The 14,553-nt window shown below is 40.4% G+C and overlaps 1 protein-coding gene across 3 annotated transcripts; it reads right to left on the reverse strand.

Annotated features, from left to right (window-relative positions):
* Positions 1–596: 596 nt before the first annotated feature.
* On the reverse strand, positions 597–14,318 carry washc2c (WASH complex subunit 2C). Of its 3 annotated transcripts, none has more exons than XM_037782678.1 (31): positions 14,139–14,318; positions 11,555–11,698; positions 11,200–11,364; positions 10,971–11,039; positions 10,627–10,800; positions 10,423–10,516; positions 10,276–10,337; positions 10,103–10,159; positions 9,899–10,012; positions 9,346–9,430; positions 9,099–9,158; positions 8,866–8,987; positions 8,671–8,761; positions 8,499–8,555; positions 8,216–8,416; positions 7,980–8,128; positions 7,742–7,852; positions 7,140–7,238; positions 6,950–7,051; positions 6,741–6,848; positions 6,467–6,642; positions 6,229–6,349; positions 5,516–5,947; positions 5,281–5,409; positions 4,313–4,414; positions 4,079–4,153; positions 3,784–3,843; positions 3,089–3,304; positions 1,703–2,395; positions 1,426–1,597; positions 597–1,311 (listed from the first exon to the last, which is right to left on the reverse strand). In XM_037782678.1, the coding sequence occupies exons 2-31, from the start codon at positions 11,696–11,698 to the stop codon at positions 1,166–1,168; spliced, it is 4,386 nt and encodes a 1,461-aa protein (XP_037638606.1). In that variant the 5' UTR covers positions 14,139–14,318; the 3' UTR covers positions 597–1,165. The 3 variants fall into 3 exon arrangements, with proteins under 3 accessions (XP_037638606.1, XP_037638605.1, XP_037638607.1); XM_037782677.1 differs by having other exon boundaries at positions 8,866–8,990; positions 14,139–14,317; XM_037782679.1 differs by lacking the exon at positions 3,784–3,843 and having other exon boundaries at positions 8,866–8,990; positions 14,139–14,317.
* Between the last annotated feature and the right edge of the window lie 235 nt (positions 14,319–14,553).

Consider the following 14,553-nt stretch of genomic DNA (forward strand, 5'->3'; position numbering starts at 1 on the left):
TTCTTCTTCATCTTTTGAAGAAATAATAATGTTAAAACACTTAATTGGTTATGCACCAATAAAAAACATCTCTTAAAACAAAGTTGAACAGTTTCTCTATGTTCACATGAGGTTGATATTTTTACTGTACAAATGTGTTAATACAATTATATATCCTTCAAAATGTCTGTTTTCAAATCCAATTTGTAGCCCCACGGCAGCAAAAAGGTCCCAATCCCATTTATTTATATAAGACAAAAAGGCTTTAAATGCCATGTTCGAGGCACAAACCAATACAAGAACTTATTTTTTTATGCATTTATAGTTTTTGAAACCTTTACTTACTACCTACAATGGGGGTTATAGAACCAGGAAGCAGTCAGGTGGGTTTCTCTTTAAATACTAATATGCTTCAATTCTTCCTTTTTTACTTTAATAATAGTGGCCTCAGCAAAAACACTAAACCTCAATCATCTAAAAATGAAAGAGAAATGGTGTTAATAATCACATATCTAAAGTTCCCTCTCTTCGGAATGGGCTTCCTGCTCATCTCAGACACTGATCAATATCAAAGTCTAGACAGACACACACAAGTGACTTGGAAATAATCACACTCATTTCAGATAGCATAAAATATGTTTCTTTTTAGTTATTAAAAATGAATTTCCTTTTTCATCACAGCCAAAGTTAAGAAATTGATGAATTTCTTATTAATAAAAACATTGTCAAAATGCCTAAGACAGTAAGTAAACACATTGATTTCTCATCATAACCATGATATGGCACAAACCCAAAGACATGGAATCTCAACATGGAAAATCAAAAGGATAAACTTCTTCAAAACAAACAAAACAATTTACTGTTAATTTCTGCAGGCTTTGAGGCTAAGCATATAGTATGCTTATAAAGTGCTATTATGTATAATAAAGATTAACAGTACACTGTATAATAACTATTACATAATATGATCTGATACCAAGATGATTTTGGAAGTGCTGTCAGAAGATGACTGGAATCATTTTCATTTGAGTCTTCATCTGCCAAAATATAAGCCCCAGTATTTATATGAATTCATATGAATAAATACTCTATCAACAGTGTATCCGATCTCCAATCTTTCAGCGATCCAAATGACAAAAGAATGAATCCACAATTGTACAAATCTGGCTGCTCAGACACAATAAGTTCAGTTCCCACCAAGAGCATTAAGTGGATCATCAAATATGTTGCTTGAATCTGCTGCTGTACTGGTCTCCTGAGACGGTGGTGTTTTCTTTGATTTCTGGGGAGCCTTGGTGACCGGTTTTACTGTGCTTGGTGAGAAGATGTCATCTTTAAAGAACAGAGAGATGGACAAAATATTTGGTTAAATATGCAATTTTAAAAAAAAGGTAGACCACAGGACAGACGGTATCAAATGAGTGCATGCGTTTTATTCTTTCTTACCCATGTCATCATCAAATATTGACTTGGTCTCTCCCTTTATCTTGGACTTCTGTTTTGGTTTTAAAGTGTCCGTCAGGTCGGCAAAAATGTCTATGTTGTCGTTGAACAGGCTGGCATCAAGGCTCTTCTCTTTGTGCTTCTTGTGAACTTTAGGCACAGCGGCTACTTCATCCTGAGAACATAAGAAATTCAGCCGATAAGAAAAGAAATGAAACATATTCTTATGAGGGCACAGAAAACCTTGACAGTATTACCATCAATGTAAAATGAAAGCTACCTGGAAGATGTCCTGCTTTGAAAAGCTACTGCTGTTCTTGATTTCTTTACTACTCGTGGACGTGGGAGTGGAGCTGTTGCTCAAACCAAAGATGTCCTCATCATCGTCATCTTCTTCCAAAAAGGACGAGACCGTGGCTTTCTTAGTAGTTGACCTTGGTTTGACCTTTTGGAAAAGGTCGCCAGTGTTGGCATCAAAAATGGACGGGGGAGTGCTTTCGTCTTTCTTCAATCCCACCTCGCTACTGGCCTGAGGTTGTGTAGTCTTGGTAGTTTGTCTGGCGGAGGGTGTGTTAGTGACCGAGGTGGCCCCAAACAGACCGTCCGAGGCAAAAAGGTCATCCTCATCAGGAGACGGCAGCACCTTGGTAACGCTGCTGTCTTTACTGGAGTCTTTCTTTCCAGTGTTTGTAGATACTGGTAGTGTCAGAACAGAGGGTCTGGGGGAGATTTCAGGGAGAGAGGATTGAGAAGGTGGGGAAGCTGCGGGTGCAGTCGAGTTAGGTAGTGTCGGACTGCCACGTGTCTGGCTGGACTTGTCTGGTGGAGGTAAGGCTAAACCAGACAGACTGGGGTTCGGCCCGAGAACGTCTCCACCCACGGTCTCTTTTTTATCCTTTACAGTCCTTTGGGCTGCTTGCTGCCTCGCTGCTCTGGACTGCGGTCTCCGTTGTACAGAACCTTTGGCACGTCCCTGCATGAAAAAAGATTTTCACTCACAACATCACATCAGAAATTCAAGAAGAAAAAAAAAGCAATAGAGTGGTGCAGGAATGAGTCCTAAAACCCAGAACTGAGTTAGCATTTTTTCACTTCTGGTTCGTTATTCTAGAAGTCAATGGCTTTTTAGTTAGACGCCTGAAATAAGGTCTGTGGTTAATACAAGCTTAAGAGATTTTAAAGTTTTGTTCTATGATATAAAATAGGTCAGTAAATACCACACTCGTTAATTTTGAAGCTTTTACGTGTCTTAAAAAAGGCGGTTGCTAACAAGTGGCTAAATGAGACTACTGAACGTCATCACGCCGACTCATCCACCTTTACAGCCTAGTTGTGTATACTCACGCTCATGCAACTGTGGTGTAATTCGTTTATAGCCTAATGTAAGCTTTTTACTTCTAGCAATTGCATTTATGCTTCAAAAATTAATTTGTGGAAATTATCTTGCTGAACAAAACGAGCAAGTATCATAAACGTTTGTTTGCCACAGAGCTTATTTTTCTGCAATAATCCAAAATCCAATGGAAAAAATCCCACTGGCTTTTTATCGAGGGAACCAGGGCGATGCTAACTTCCTGGTTGGCCCACAAATATATGTCGTCCCTGCACCACATTATTAAAAGACTTGTAGATAACAGATATAAAACTCCAGTGATCAAAAACACACCTTGTGTGCGCTCTGCAGTGTTGTAACCTCGACTGGGATGTCGAAGCTCACTCCTCCCTCGCGGTCTGCCTGGGCTCCTACAGGAGTCGTGACAGGGCTGGGGCTCAGGCTAGAGCTGGACACCCCAGAGGAGGAACTAGGTAGGACAGTCACGGCCCCTAGCATACTGGGGACAGCTCCAGGGAGCAACGCAGCCGGGTTGATCATCAAATTGGCCTGAATATGATAAGATCAGACCAAACAATACAATCATTTATCAAGGGAAAAAAAACACACCATGGACCCTGAACACTGACCAAAGACTAAACAGACTCTCCAGTTAACAACACACAACTACTCTCTTGTCAGGAAGTTTGTCAGAGTGGTTCCAAGCAGCAGATCATTCATAGGAAAATGAAAAAAATCAGTACTGTGGATGGAAATGAAGCAAGAGCAAGATGCAACAACATCTTGTAAAACTGAAAGAAAGCGCGAGCAAATTCTTCCAGTTTAGCAAAATGAAATCAAAACGGATAATTATCTTCATCTTGGTGGTCATGCTGCTGTATCGTAGCCAAGCTATTAAGTTGGAATATGAAAAAAAGCCCAGACAAAAGACAACGCGTGAGAGGGAATAGAAAAGTCCTGCCTCAGGAGGAATCAGAGTGAAATGTCAGCAATGAAGACTTTTGAAGCAATAAAAACAAAAATATTACTTGAAGCTTCCCAATCCTTGATGAGGAATCTTTAGGTTTTACAGGGCTTGGTGCAGGTTTCTGTGTGGTCAGATTACAGCAGGTTCAGAATTGAATCCAGTGAAGGCATTTCTTGTGTAAAACAACACCGTGTGTCTATCACAACATGTCAAAAAGTATTTAAAAAAACAGCTAATACAAGCATAAATAAACCCTAAATCAAAACCGCATGGACACACAGGTATGTGTGTTTATGGCTCAAGAGGTACAAAACAGTCCATGATATTATTGGAGTAAATGCTTACAGTAGACTCACCTGAATCTCAGATACAGACTCTGGACTTGCTAGTGGTGCTCTCTCATTAGGTTTACTGGGCTTCTCTGCAATTTTCTGAGGATGAAAATGAACGAGATAGATGAACGTTCTCCCACTGATATAAAATGTGTGGTTCAGTTCAATGACTACTCACACAGCTGATGAAATATACAATGTTAGGGAAGCAGGAATCCAGCATAATTCTAAATCACAAGAAAATAATCAAATTGCTACCGGAGGAGGAGATTTTGGCTTGATGGAGCTGAAGAGGTCATCCTCATCGTCATCTGCGAACAGACTTTGTGCTGCTGGCTTCGCTGAGCTGAGCTTGGAGCTCTAAAAAGTAAACATAGTCATGTCTCCTACCATTTAATGAAAAACATGCTGCTTGCAGAGACAAAAGAAACAGGGGCCTCATTACAGAATAAATCTCCTACCTGCCTGTCCTATCTTAACTTAAGTTTCAAAGATAAGTTTCCTATTACAGAAGCAATTTCTAAACTCATGGCTGTGTCCTATCCTATCTCAGACCTCCTATCTTTTCTTAACTTAAGAAATCCTACTTAGGATTGTACATTTGATTCTTCAATCGGCACTCGTCCTGTCATGCCTGCATCTTTGATTACAAGGTACCGGTAGGCTACTCAAGATGGACAAGCCATAATATCAACAGCTCTCAATTGTCACTGGCTAGCTAGCTTGCTATCATGGACAAAAAAAGATGGCCATTCAATTTTAGCTACAAGGAGTTGGAGGTGCTAATCGTGTCGGACGTAGCACTTCGATCAATTTCAAAATGAATCATCTTGGCAGTCAATATATGCCCATTAATACATGGTCTGGGAAATCTAAAGCGTCATCATATGTTTGAGTAGCCTTTCAATCATTATGTTTCAGTGTTGTGTTGTTCCCCATCTTCACTGTCAATGCCATACAGACCTAACAACAGTACAGCTGCTACAGTATTTTTGGCAGTTATTTTGAATTTAGGACATCCTTAAAAAATCCCCAAGTTGTGTAATAGTTAAATTCCTATCCTGAGATAAGATACGTTTTTTTTGTCCTAAATGCAGTTAGGAAACATGCTTCTGTAATAAAAATCCTAAATGTCATCCTAAATTGAGATAATATAGGATTTCAGACTTAGGAAGTTTCTGTAATGAAGCCCCCTACAAACAGATAAGAAGATCTAATATACTAACCGCAGCTTTCCCTGATGTGGCAAACAGGTCAACATCCGGGTCGTTGTCCTTCTGCTGCGTCTGACTGAACAGCAGCTCCTCATCCTGGAACACACCTGTGCTCTTTGCTTGTGGTCGCTCCTCTGTAGGCTGTAAATAAAACACACACATTTTATTACCTTGACTGCAGGAGAGACAGCATACCAATGCAACTAAATCATTTGTTCACACTATTCTTACTGTAAATCATACAAACCTTCAGTGTGTTGCTTGCTGCGGGTTTACTGGGTGGGAATATCGGGTCATTCCAATCGGACTCATCTTCCTCCTCGGCGTCAAATAGACTAACAGTGTTTGTTTTGACTTTCTCCTCCTTCTTCTCCTCCTTCTTGACATTTGGTGGTGGGCTGTCCTCAGAGAGGAAGCTGTCACCGTTGTCATCTTCATCCAACGGGCTCTTTGTCTGCTTGTTGGCAAAGACGTCGATGCCTCCAAAAAGACTGACTGCTCCGGCAGGCTTCTTTTTACTTTCGCTGATCTCTGGCGAGGGCGCTGACGGGAGCGGCTCAGGAGTCTTTGCTGCTGGCTTCTCCTGCTCTGAAGGCTTGTCCTCTGCTGCTGTCGTAGAAACTACAACCTCCTCTGGTTTCTCTAACAGAGGGGATGACTGAGAGGCCACAGCAGATGTCTGAAGAATACAGGAATTAAAGAATTTAATCTCAGTGTGGGAGATAATGCAAATGACATGGTGTTAAGAAAATGAACTATTACAGAAGCTTTTTAAATATCACTGCTGTGGGCAAACTCATAGAGTCTACTTTATCTTTCTGTGTAATTGAAGGATCTAAACGGTCCTCTTTCACCACTTGAGCTTATTAAACCCTTTTAAAGCCCACTGGAGGCAATCTTCAAAACAAGATTGTTTTTCATTACCAATGTAAAACACAAAAAACAAGTCAGTGCACTCACCTTAGCAGCTGGGGCTGCAGTGTTTGTGTTGACAGCAGGTTTGACGCCAAAGAGAGATCCTTTATCTTCAACATCACCCTCGTCTTCAAACAAGAGAGCAACTCTCTGAGACTTCTTCTGGCTATATGAAGAGCGACAGAACGACAGGTTAGGTAAGAAAAACAAGTGTACTTCTGTAAAGTATGATGGAAGTGAGCGGACGTGTTTCTGAACTGTTCCTCCTTACAAGTGTACACACCTTGACTCTGTTGTTGGAGCAAACAGGTCGTCGTCATCATCATCATTATCAAAAAGGCTGCTTTTGTGAGACATTTTGGCACTGGGGAGACTGGAAGGAGCACTGGCACTGGCCTTCATCCCTCCTGTCTTGACCTCTGGCTTCCCAGCACTACTTTTAGAAGTCACCCACTGGTCCTGTCGTTCAAATATTCAGCAAAATAATGTTCCATTTTGTATGCCCCCATTAAATATTGGCATGCAGCAGTAAAGTGGGGCTTTTTGTAATCTCATACCTCATCATCACTGAAGAGGGAGCTGGACTCAGCTTTACTGGGTTGCGGCGTGGAGGCTTTAGGTTGATTAGGTTTTGATTTAGACTTTGCTGCAGATGCAAACAGATCCTGTAAAAAGTGGAGAACCAGATTATTTTAACGTACTCACAGCAAGAATAACCTAATTCAGTTTTGTCTAAGTGTGTGAAATATTAGTTTATTATTCTCACCTCTTCTTCCTCATCGTCAAATAATGACAAAGGGGCCTTGCTGGTTTTGCCCTGGCTTGTAAGTTCAGGCTTAGACTGGCTCTTAGGGATAGTTGGAGATGCCTATGGAAGGCAAATATACATATATAATGTAATTCAAATCTATTATTACTGTCATCACTTTTTTCCCAGAGAAGTTTGAGAGCCTTACCTGTGTGTCTTCATCATCGGAAAAGAGGCCTCTGGTCTGGGGTTTCTGCTTGACAGCAGGCTTTGCAGCAGGCTTCGCAGCATGTGGAGCCGGCCCGTTCTGAAATGCACAACATGAAGATGAAAATTTAAATAGCTTTCTTTAAATTCCAATTTCCTTTTTGAAAGTATGAGGTTTTAGTCTTGAAAGAAAATGCTGGTACCGAGCAAACTGTATCAACAGGAGTAAAGGCCAGCAGTGCCCTCTAAACTAAATCGAATTTGGCCTTTTCTCAGACTGCACTCCAATATGGCACCCGGAGCAAACATCAATATACTGACTGCAACTATGTCTGATTATTTAATGGCACTCATATCTGATAAATGAGCTTGTGAGTCAACGTAGGAGCGGGCACGACCTCAAAACAAAAAGTGAACATAGAGTTACAATAAACTGGCATAACTGTAGATAAAAAATGAAAATACACTGAGGCCTACAACCAGCTGATGGTGTATAAGGAGGCAGTGCAAAACATTTTGGTCGAAAACCAGCATTTTGCATGTGAAAACACAGCAAATTAGATTTTGTCAGGAGTATATTGTTAGACAATGATCTATTCAGACCTCCTCGGATTTCTCAGACTCCTCGCTGGTAGACTGCTGACGCTTTTTCAGGCCCTCACTGAGCAAGCTTTGAGTCCCGGGTCCAAACAGAGAGATGGCGCCTGCCGGCATCTAAACATAACAAGGAATCATCAACATAGGAACTCTTCTACAGACCACAAAAACACAATGTAGATATACCAAACCAAATCATAAAACTATCAATACTGTCATGTTCAACCGCATTGAGACGCTTTACCTTTTTCTCAGGTGGTTTAACCTGCTCTTCCACTACTTCCTTCTTGCTCTGGGCTGGAGTCGACGCACTGTACTTCTCACTGAATATGTCACCATCCTCATTGTCTTCATCGAAAAGGTCAACAGCTTTCTTGGGCTTCTTCTGTCCAGCTGAAAAAAGAGGGAACACAGGGGGGTTTGAGGGTGAGGATCCCACTTGAACCTGGACTGTAGTAGCATCGATTCTCACACACTTACCAGAGTCAGACTTTTTCAGACTTTTACCACTGAAGAAGTCGTCATCCTCTTCCTCTTCATCAAACAGCCCACTTCCTCCTCCGCCAACAGCAGCTCCCGTAGGAACCTGTTTGGAGGCAGCATTGGTCTTAGGAGCTGGAGACCCATTCTCCTTGCTCCCAACTGAATCAGAGTCATTCCCTGAACTGAACAGGCTGTTATCTGTGGAGAGAAAGTGATTTGGTTTAGTTGAGGACGATGAAGCAGACTTGATATTAGCTGTCTTACAAGGAAATGCTACTACCTGGGAATATTGAAACGGCACCCGCTGGAATCTTCTTCTTTCCAGGTTTGACGGATTCTTGAATGGAAAATAAAAGTTATGTGCCACTCTGCTAGTCCAGTGTTTGTCTATATGTTTGTATCCATCTAATCCATATGTCTTTGCACAAATCTGTCTAGAGAGTCTGTCTTACCTGCAATTTGAGCTGTGCTTTTCGTGCTTTCATTCAGCACCTTTTTCTCTACGGACACTGGAGGTTTCGGTGCCTCAGCGAAAAGATCCCCCTGAATGACAAAACGCAATACAGCACAAATCAAATTCTGGTTGAAGTCTACAGTTTGTTGGGCTGAATAAGAGGGAGCTCTGAAAATCATTCAGTTTAATATACCTCGTCGTCATCGTCAAACAGGCCTCTTCCTCCACTGAAGAGGCCACTTTTCCCTCCAAACGGGGAGAAGTCATCGTCGTCCATCTTCGGTGGCTTAAACATGTCATCGCTGTCCTCGTCAGCTGCTGTTACAATGCATATAAACAGTATTGAGGAGCAAACTGGGAACAATGGTCCTGCCGTGGAAATAACTAATGCAAAATTAAAGGAAAGATGATGAATGAAAGTCGTACCCTGTGGCTTTGCAGGCTTTGGTTCTTTCCTGCTTTTACTTTTCTTCTTAGATGCCAATGCTTCAAAAGACATAGTAGATGTGGTAGAAACACAAAAGCCATGAGCATGCACATGCAACGATGTCATCACTTAAATCTCAAAAATGTAAACTTTGATGCTGCATTTTCCTTAAATTAAATGTGAAGAGTGGGAGTAACAAAAGTGAGATGATATGCTACCGGTTGGTTGATAACGACAGTGACTTACATGCACGATCTCCTTCTGGTTTGTTAACCGGTTCGCCCTTGATTCGGGCTGCCAGCTCATCAGCAAAAGACGACGGGCCTGTGTTCTGAATTTGACATTAAAACAACCAGATAAACAAAGTCCCTGAGGTACTGTAGATCAGTGGTTCTCAACCTTTTTCCTGTCAAGGACCCCTACATTGATACACATTAGTTTTCGGAATGCCTATTTGATAAGATTTATCATCAGGGACCTCCAACTGAATAGATTTTGGCATTGGTTTGATTAATGATTAAGACCAGAATTCTTCAGTTGTGGAGATAACCGTGGAGGAAGTGAAACCTATGATCAGAATAGTCACTCTTACTCAGATTGGGCTCACTACTAAAGTGTATTAAATAGTGAAAATAAACTATTCCCCCTTTTTCTGGAGACCCCCTGGAACTCCCTCAAGGACCCCTGGTTGAGAACCACTGCTGTAGATCAGAACTGAATGATTTCAGTCTGAAATTACAAATAACCCATTCACAAAAGATATCTCTCAAGTACTAGTGCAAAGTTGTAACAGGCATACCTTTGTGTCGTCGTTGTCGTCGTCATCATCATCATCCCTGTCTGATTCTCCAAATATGTCCGAATCCTCATCCTCCTCCTCTTCATCGTCCTCATAACTCAACATGGAGGACTTCTAAGTGAGTGTGGGAAGAGAAACACAAAACTGTAAAGTTGTTCAGTTTAAACCTTTGATGTGTTTTGGCAGGCAGGCGGCCAAGCTTACCTTCCTAATGTTATTGTGATCTTCATCTTCCTCCTGATTAAAGTCATCATCTGAATGCTGTTAAATAAATAAATAAATAAATACATACAATAAAGTTAAATTTTCCTATGCACGATGCAAATTAAAAACCTTGAAAAATACTGTGAAAGAAAAAGAAAAAGAAAATGTCTTACAACTGCTTCTTTGCCATCTTCGCTCTCAATTACACTGTCTCGGTCACTGTCAACTGACATTTCTGGAAAGAGAAGCACACAAATACGTGAGGGGAAATAAGCAGTACAATGTAGGAGCGCCTGAAGAAGCTTCCATAAGAATATTACCGTCACTTGAAAGGTCCCCAAGTCCAACATCCTCCTGTTCCATGAAGGCCTGGGAACCAATCAGATATGGAAGTGGCCTGTCCACATAAAGATCCTAAAAGGACAAAAACAGACACACAGGATAAAATAGATTCATGTAAAGATGTGTTATCACATGCATTTCTGCAGTAATCATAAATTACTGATTTAAGATTAAGAGCCCACCTTAGGCTCCAGGATGGCCTCCACTCGGTCTGTGACCTCCTCATCCTCTGAGTCAGAGTTTCCCGCTTTGATGTCCAGATGCTCAAAGGCTGACTCCAGAACTCTCAGGCCATGGTTTACAGCTTCCTGCATCTTCGGGATCAACTCTGCCTCTTTCTGCTCTCGAGTCTTCTCCTTTAGAAAAAACAAAAATGATTTTCACAGGGCAATGCAAGACTTGTGGATAATGTATGCCACGTACTGTGGCCATATTATCCCTGAAATAATAAAACTAAAAAGAGTTATTCAGTATTATACTGGTTGGTCAGTGTTGTGCTCCATGCCATCAAATACATTCTTTATACCTGCTCAGGCTGCTTCTCCAAAGCATCAGCCTTGGGAATAGTCTCTTCTACCTCTTCATCATACACTCTCTGTGACAGGACACAAAGTAAAATGATCTTTTTATAGATAGATTTCATCATGAAAACTTTTAGTTCCAAATGTAAACGCACAAGTAGTCTTAAATGTCACAGTTATAGTATTACAAGCAAAAGTGAAGTACAACAAAAATGTTTAAATTATATACATTACATTTTCTATAAACTGTGTATTGGACAGCATGAGAAAGTCGTTAAAGACAGAGTGCAAGCAGCTGTCTGTGGCCTTGGTGTCATTAATCAGACTGTCCAACTGCTTTTCAATATCGTGGGTCTTTGACAGCATTCTCTGAGAGAAGTCTTGGAGGAACAGGAAGAGCTGTGGAGAAAAAAAAACAGTTATGAAGACAGCAACAGTTTCAGAGTTCCTTTCATTACACCGAAGCAGAACATATTTCAAAATCTCCGCCACTACTCAGATTTCTACAGCGTTTTTCTGACTATTTGAGAAAAGGTGATGATGAATTACTTGGCCTAATTCTTAGCTGAGGACAAACTTTCTGACTTACCCCCGAGTCGGCTGCCAAAGACCAGTTGGCACTGCTCTGCCGCATCTCTTCAAGAGTCCAGGGTCTCTCCCAAATCTGAGCATCTTGCTCTAAGTGTTCACTCCTGCTTGGGCCATTTGCTATTCCCCCCGGCAACCCGCTCATCTGCAATCAGATCACTTAATAATTCAAAAGGGCTTTTAAACACTTGTCATTCATAAATCATTAAGGCAAAACCCAGCTTTAAAGAAAAATATTATTCTTGCATAATAATGCAGCTCAAATACTTGTTTTAATTTGTATATTTGATAGGGGTGTAAGAGTATCGTGATATTATGTGTTGTGATACTGTACTGATTCTCCAAAACACTGTATCCATTTTTAATTAACCTCTTAAAAACTCGACGGTTGTAGCAGGCTCAGTCGGAATCCAGTGGTACCACCCACGCCATACTTGCGAGTCTAAATAATGTTCCAAAGTTATGCTAAATTTTGGTGAGGAAAAACTGGCGTGGCCATTTTCAAAGGGGTCCCTTGACCTCTGACCTCTAGATATGTGAATGAAGATGGGTTCTATGGGTACCCACGAGTCTACCCTTTTAAAGACATGCCCATTTTATGATAATACCATGCAGTTTGGGGCAAAAACAATGCAGTTTTATGCATGCAGTATAAATGTATCATTTTTGCCTATTCTAAAAATTGTGTTTTTCTGGTGTGGTCTTTATACTATGACAGTTTTCCTAAAATTAAATTTTAAAAATCGCAATATATCGCCTTGCTTACAGTACCGTAATATATTGCAATATATTAAATCGTTACCCCTATATCATGATGATACGTATCGTATTGTCAGATTCTTGCCAATACACAGCCCTAAAATTCAAACCAGTCTTTGCTTGATGTAAACAGCTGAGAGATTGTTAGAATGTAAAAGCGTGTTAGAGGAAATTAGATAAACTTTAAATGGCAGCAACAACAAGCTGTCTTCTGCAAATTTGCAACAATATTGCCAAAGCCCAAACCATAAATTGTAGCTGCTCCACAGACAATTAAGTTTTGGAACAACTCCATCTTTCTTGTAGATGCCCCTTCATTTAGTTCCTCCAAAAACTTAAGAAACACTGTGCAAATAGCAAAAGACTGTTAAAAAAGAAACCTGCATTGAAAGCATTCCAAAACTCAATTTTCTTGTCTCATATTGCTGGCAACCTATCATTGGTCTAATCATTTAATTAATTATGTCTAATTATCTTTTAATATGTTTAGATATATTTTATTTTCTTCTGTACTGTTTTTTGTATGTATTTCATTGTTTTTATTGGATTGGTTAGGCTTTACTGCACATTTTGTGTACTTCTTGTTGTTGTTTAACTTTTGTTGTATTTTTTAAAATGATGTTAGTTTAGATCTTTCTTCCTTTTTGTTATTGTTTTTTTTCTCCTGGGGTTGGGGTCCTTTGTATAAGTCTGTGGCTTCTTGACCTCTCCTGACACATTTCTTGTTTTTGTTTCATTGACTGGATTTTGAGCAGGTTTATATATGTGCAAATAAATAAATACAATAAATAAATTAACCTGTATTTAGCTCTAAAATAACAATAGTTGACAAGGTCTGTGACAGGACAATGGCATTCCTCCACAGAGAGGCCAGATCAATCACACATAATGCCTCCTATCAACTGAAAAACCAGTATGAAGTGCTGCCCTCGGGTCAAAGGTTTAAACCTCCCCTCTGTAAAATAAACCAGGCACAAACATCATTCAGCCCAATGTTTGTATATGTGTGATATGTTCATGTTCTTCATGAGTACACAGTCAGATCCAATGTCAATAAGTCCAAAAACAAACTGATGACACAATAAATTCAAAGTGTTGTGACTTCCTGCTCATTGGGGGACTGTCTCTGTGTGTGTGTGTGAGTAGGTATTGACTTATATCACACTTATACCACAAGATAATAATAAGAACTTATACCACTGGCGCACTTTACACTATAGATCCTATATACCACTTTGTACATATTACATTTATTTATTGTACACACTACATGTATTTATTGACGAACTGTTCACACTATGTTCACCCATTCACTCTGTATCTTTGATATCTCTATTATTGTTTTTATAATGTTTGTATACCTTTACCTCTCCTGTGTTTCACTCTGTTTGCTGATGTTGCTGCTTTGACACCTGAATTTCCCTCCAGAGGATTAATAAAGGTTCATCTTATCTTATCTGATCTTAAATGACATCTTAACTTGTAACTTGTTATCTTTCCTTTAACTAATGTAACAGTAGTTTTTACAGCTACACTTCCGATACAACAAACGAGCTTTGGCTTTGGCACATACCATAATAGTCACATTTTGCGGAGGACAACATGTAGGGAGTTTCCTAAAATGTTATTTCCTCCAACTAGCTTTCACATTCACACAGACACTCCTGTCTCTTCCTGAGACTCCTGGAAGAGACAGCGGGGACTGTTTGGCTAGTAGCTAGCAGCTAGCTCAACTTAGCTAGTCAACACCAACGTTAGCTAGCTGCAGCTGTTCCTAACGACACAGAGTAATATATCTAACCACACGTGAGCGCTCTCATGCTTACCTTGAACACCTCTCGTCAACTGCTGTCCACGACGGTCAACTGTGGTCAGAAACGACGTAAAAAATCAGATCGATTATGCTAAATTTGGCCTTTCCCTCATTGGTCTTCTGACAGGTCAGCCATGTTCTGTCTGCAGACAGTCACCTGACTACCGTCGCCTAGCAACCCGTTGAAAGTGGGGCGGAGTGGAGGAAACCGAGGCAACGAGGCAGAGCTAGTTCTAACTAGTGATGGGAATTAGGGCTCTTTTTAGTGAGCCGGATCATTTGGCTCAGCTCACCAAGAAGAGTCTGCTCTTTGGGCTCCCAAACGGCTCTTTCGTTTTACCACTTCAGCCTTTTAATAATTCAGCCGAATTTAGCGCTGTTTTGACCTATGATTAGTATGTGTGCACATATATCACTTAAATTATTCA

This window comes from Sebastes umbrosus, chromosome 10 (assembly GCF_015220745.1).
Source record: "Sebastes umbrosus isolate fSebUmb1 chromosome 10, fSebUmb1.pri, whole genome shotgun sequence".
Taxonomy (NCBI): Eukaryota; Metazoa; Chordata; class Actinopteri; order Perciformes; family Sebastidae; genus Sebastes; species Sebastes umbrosus.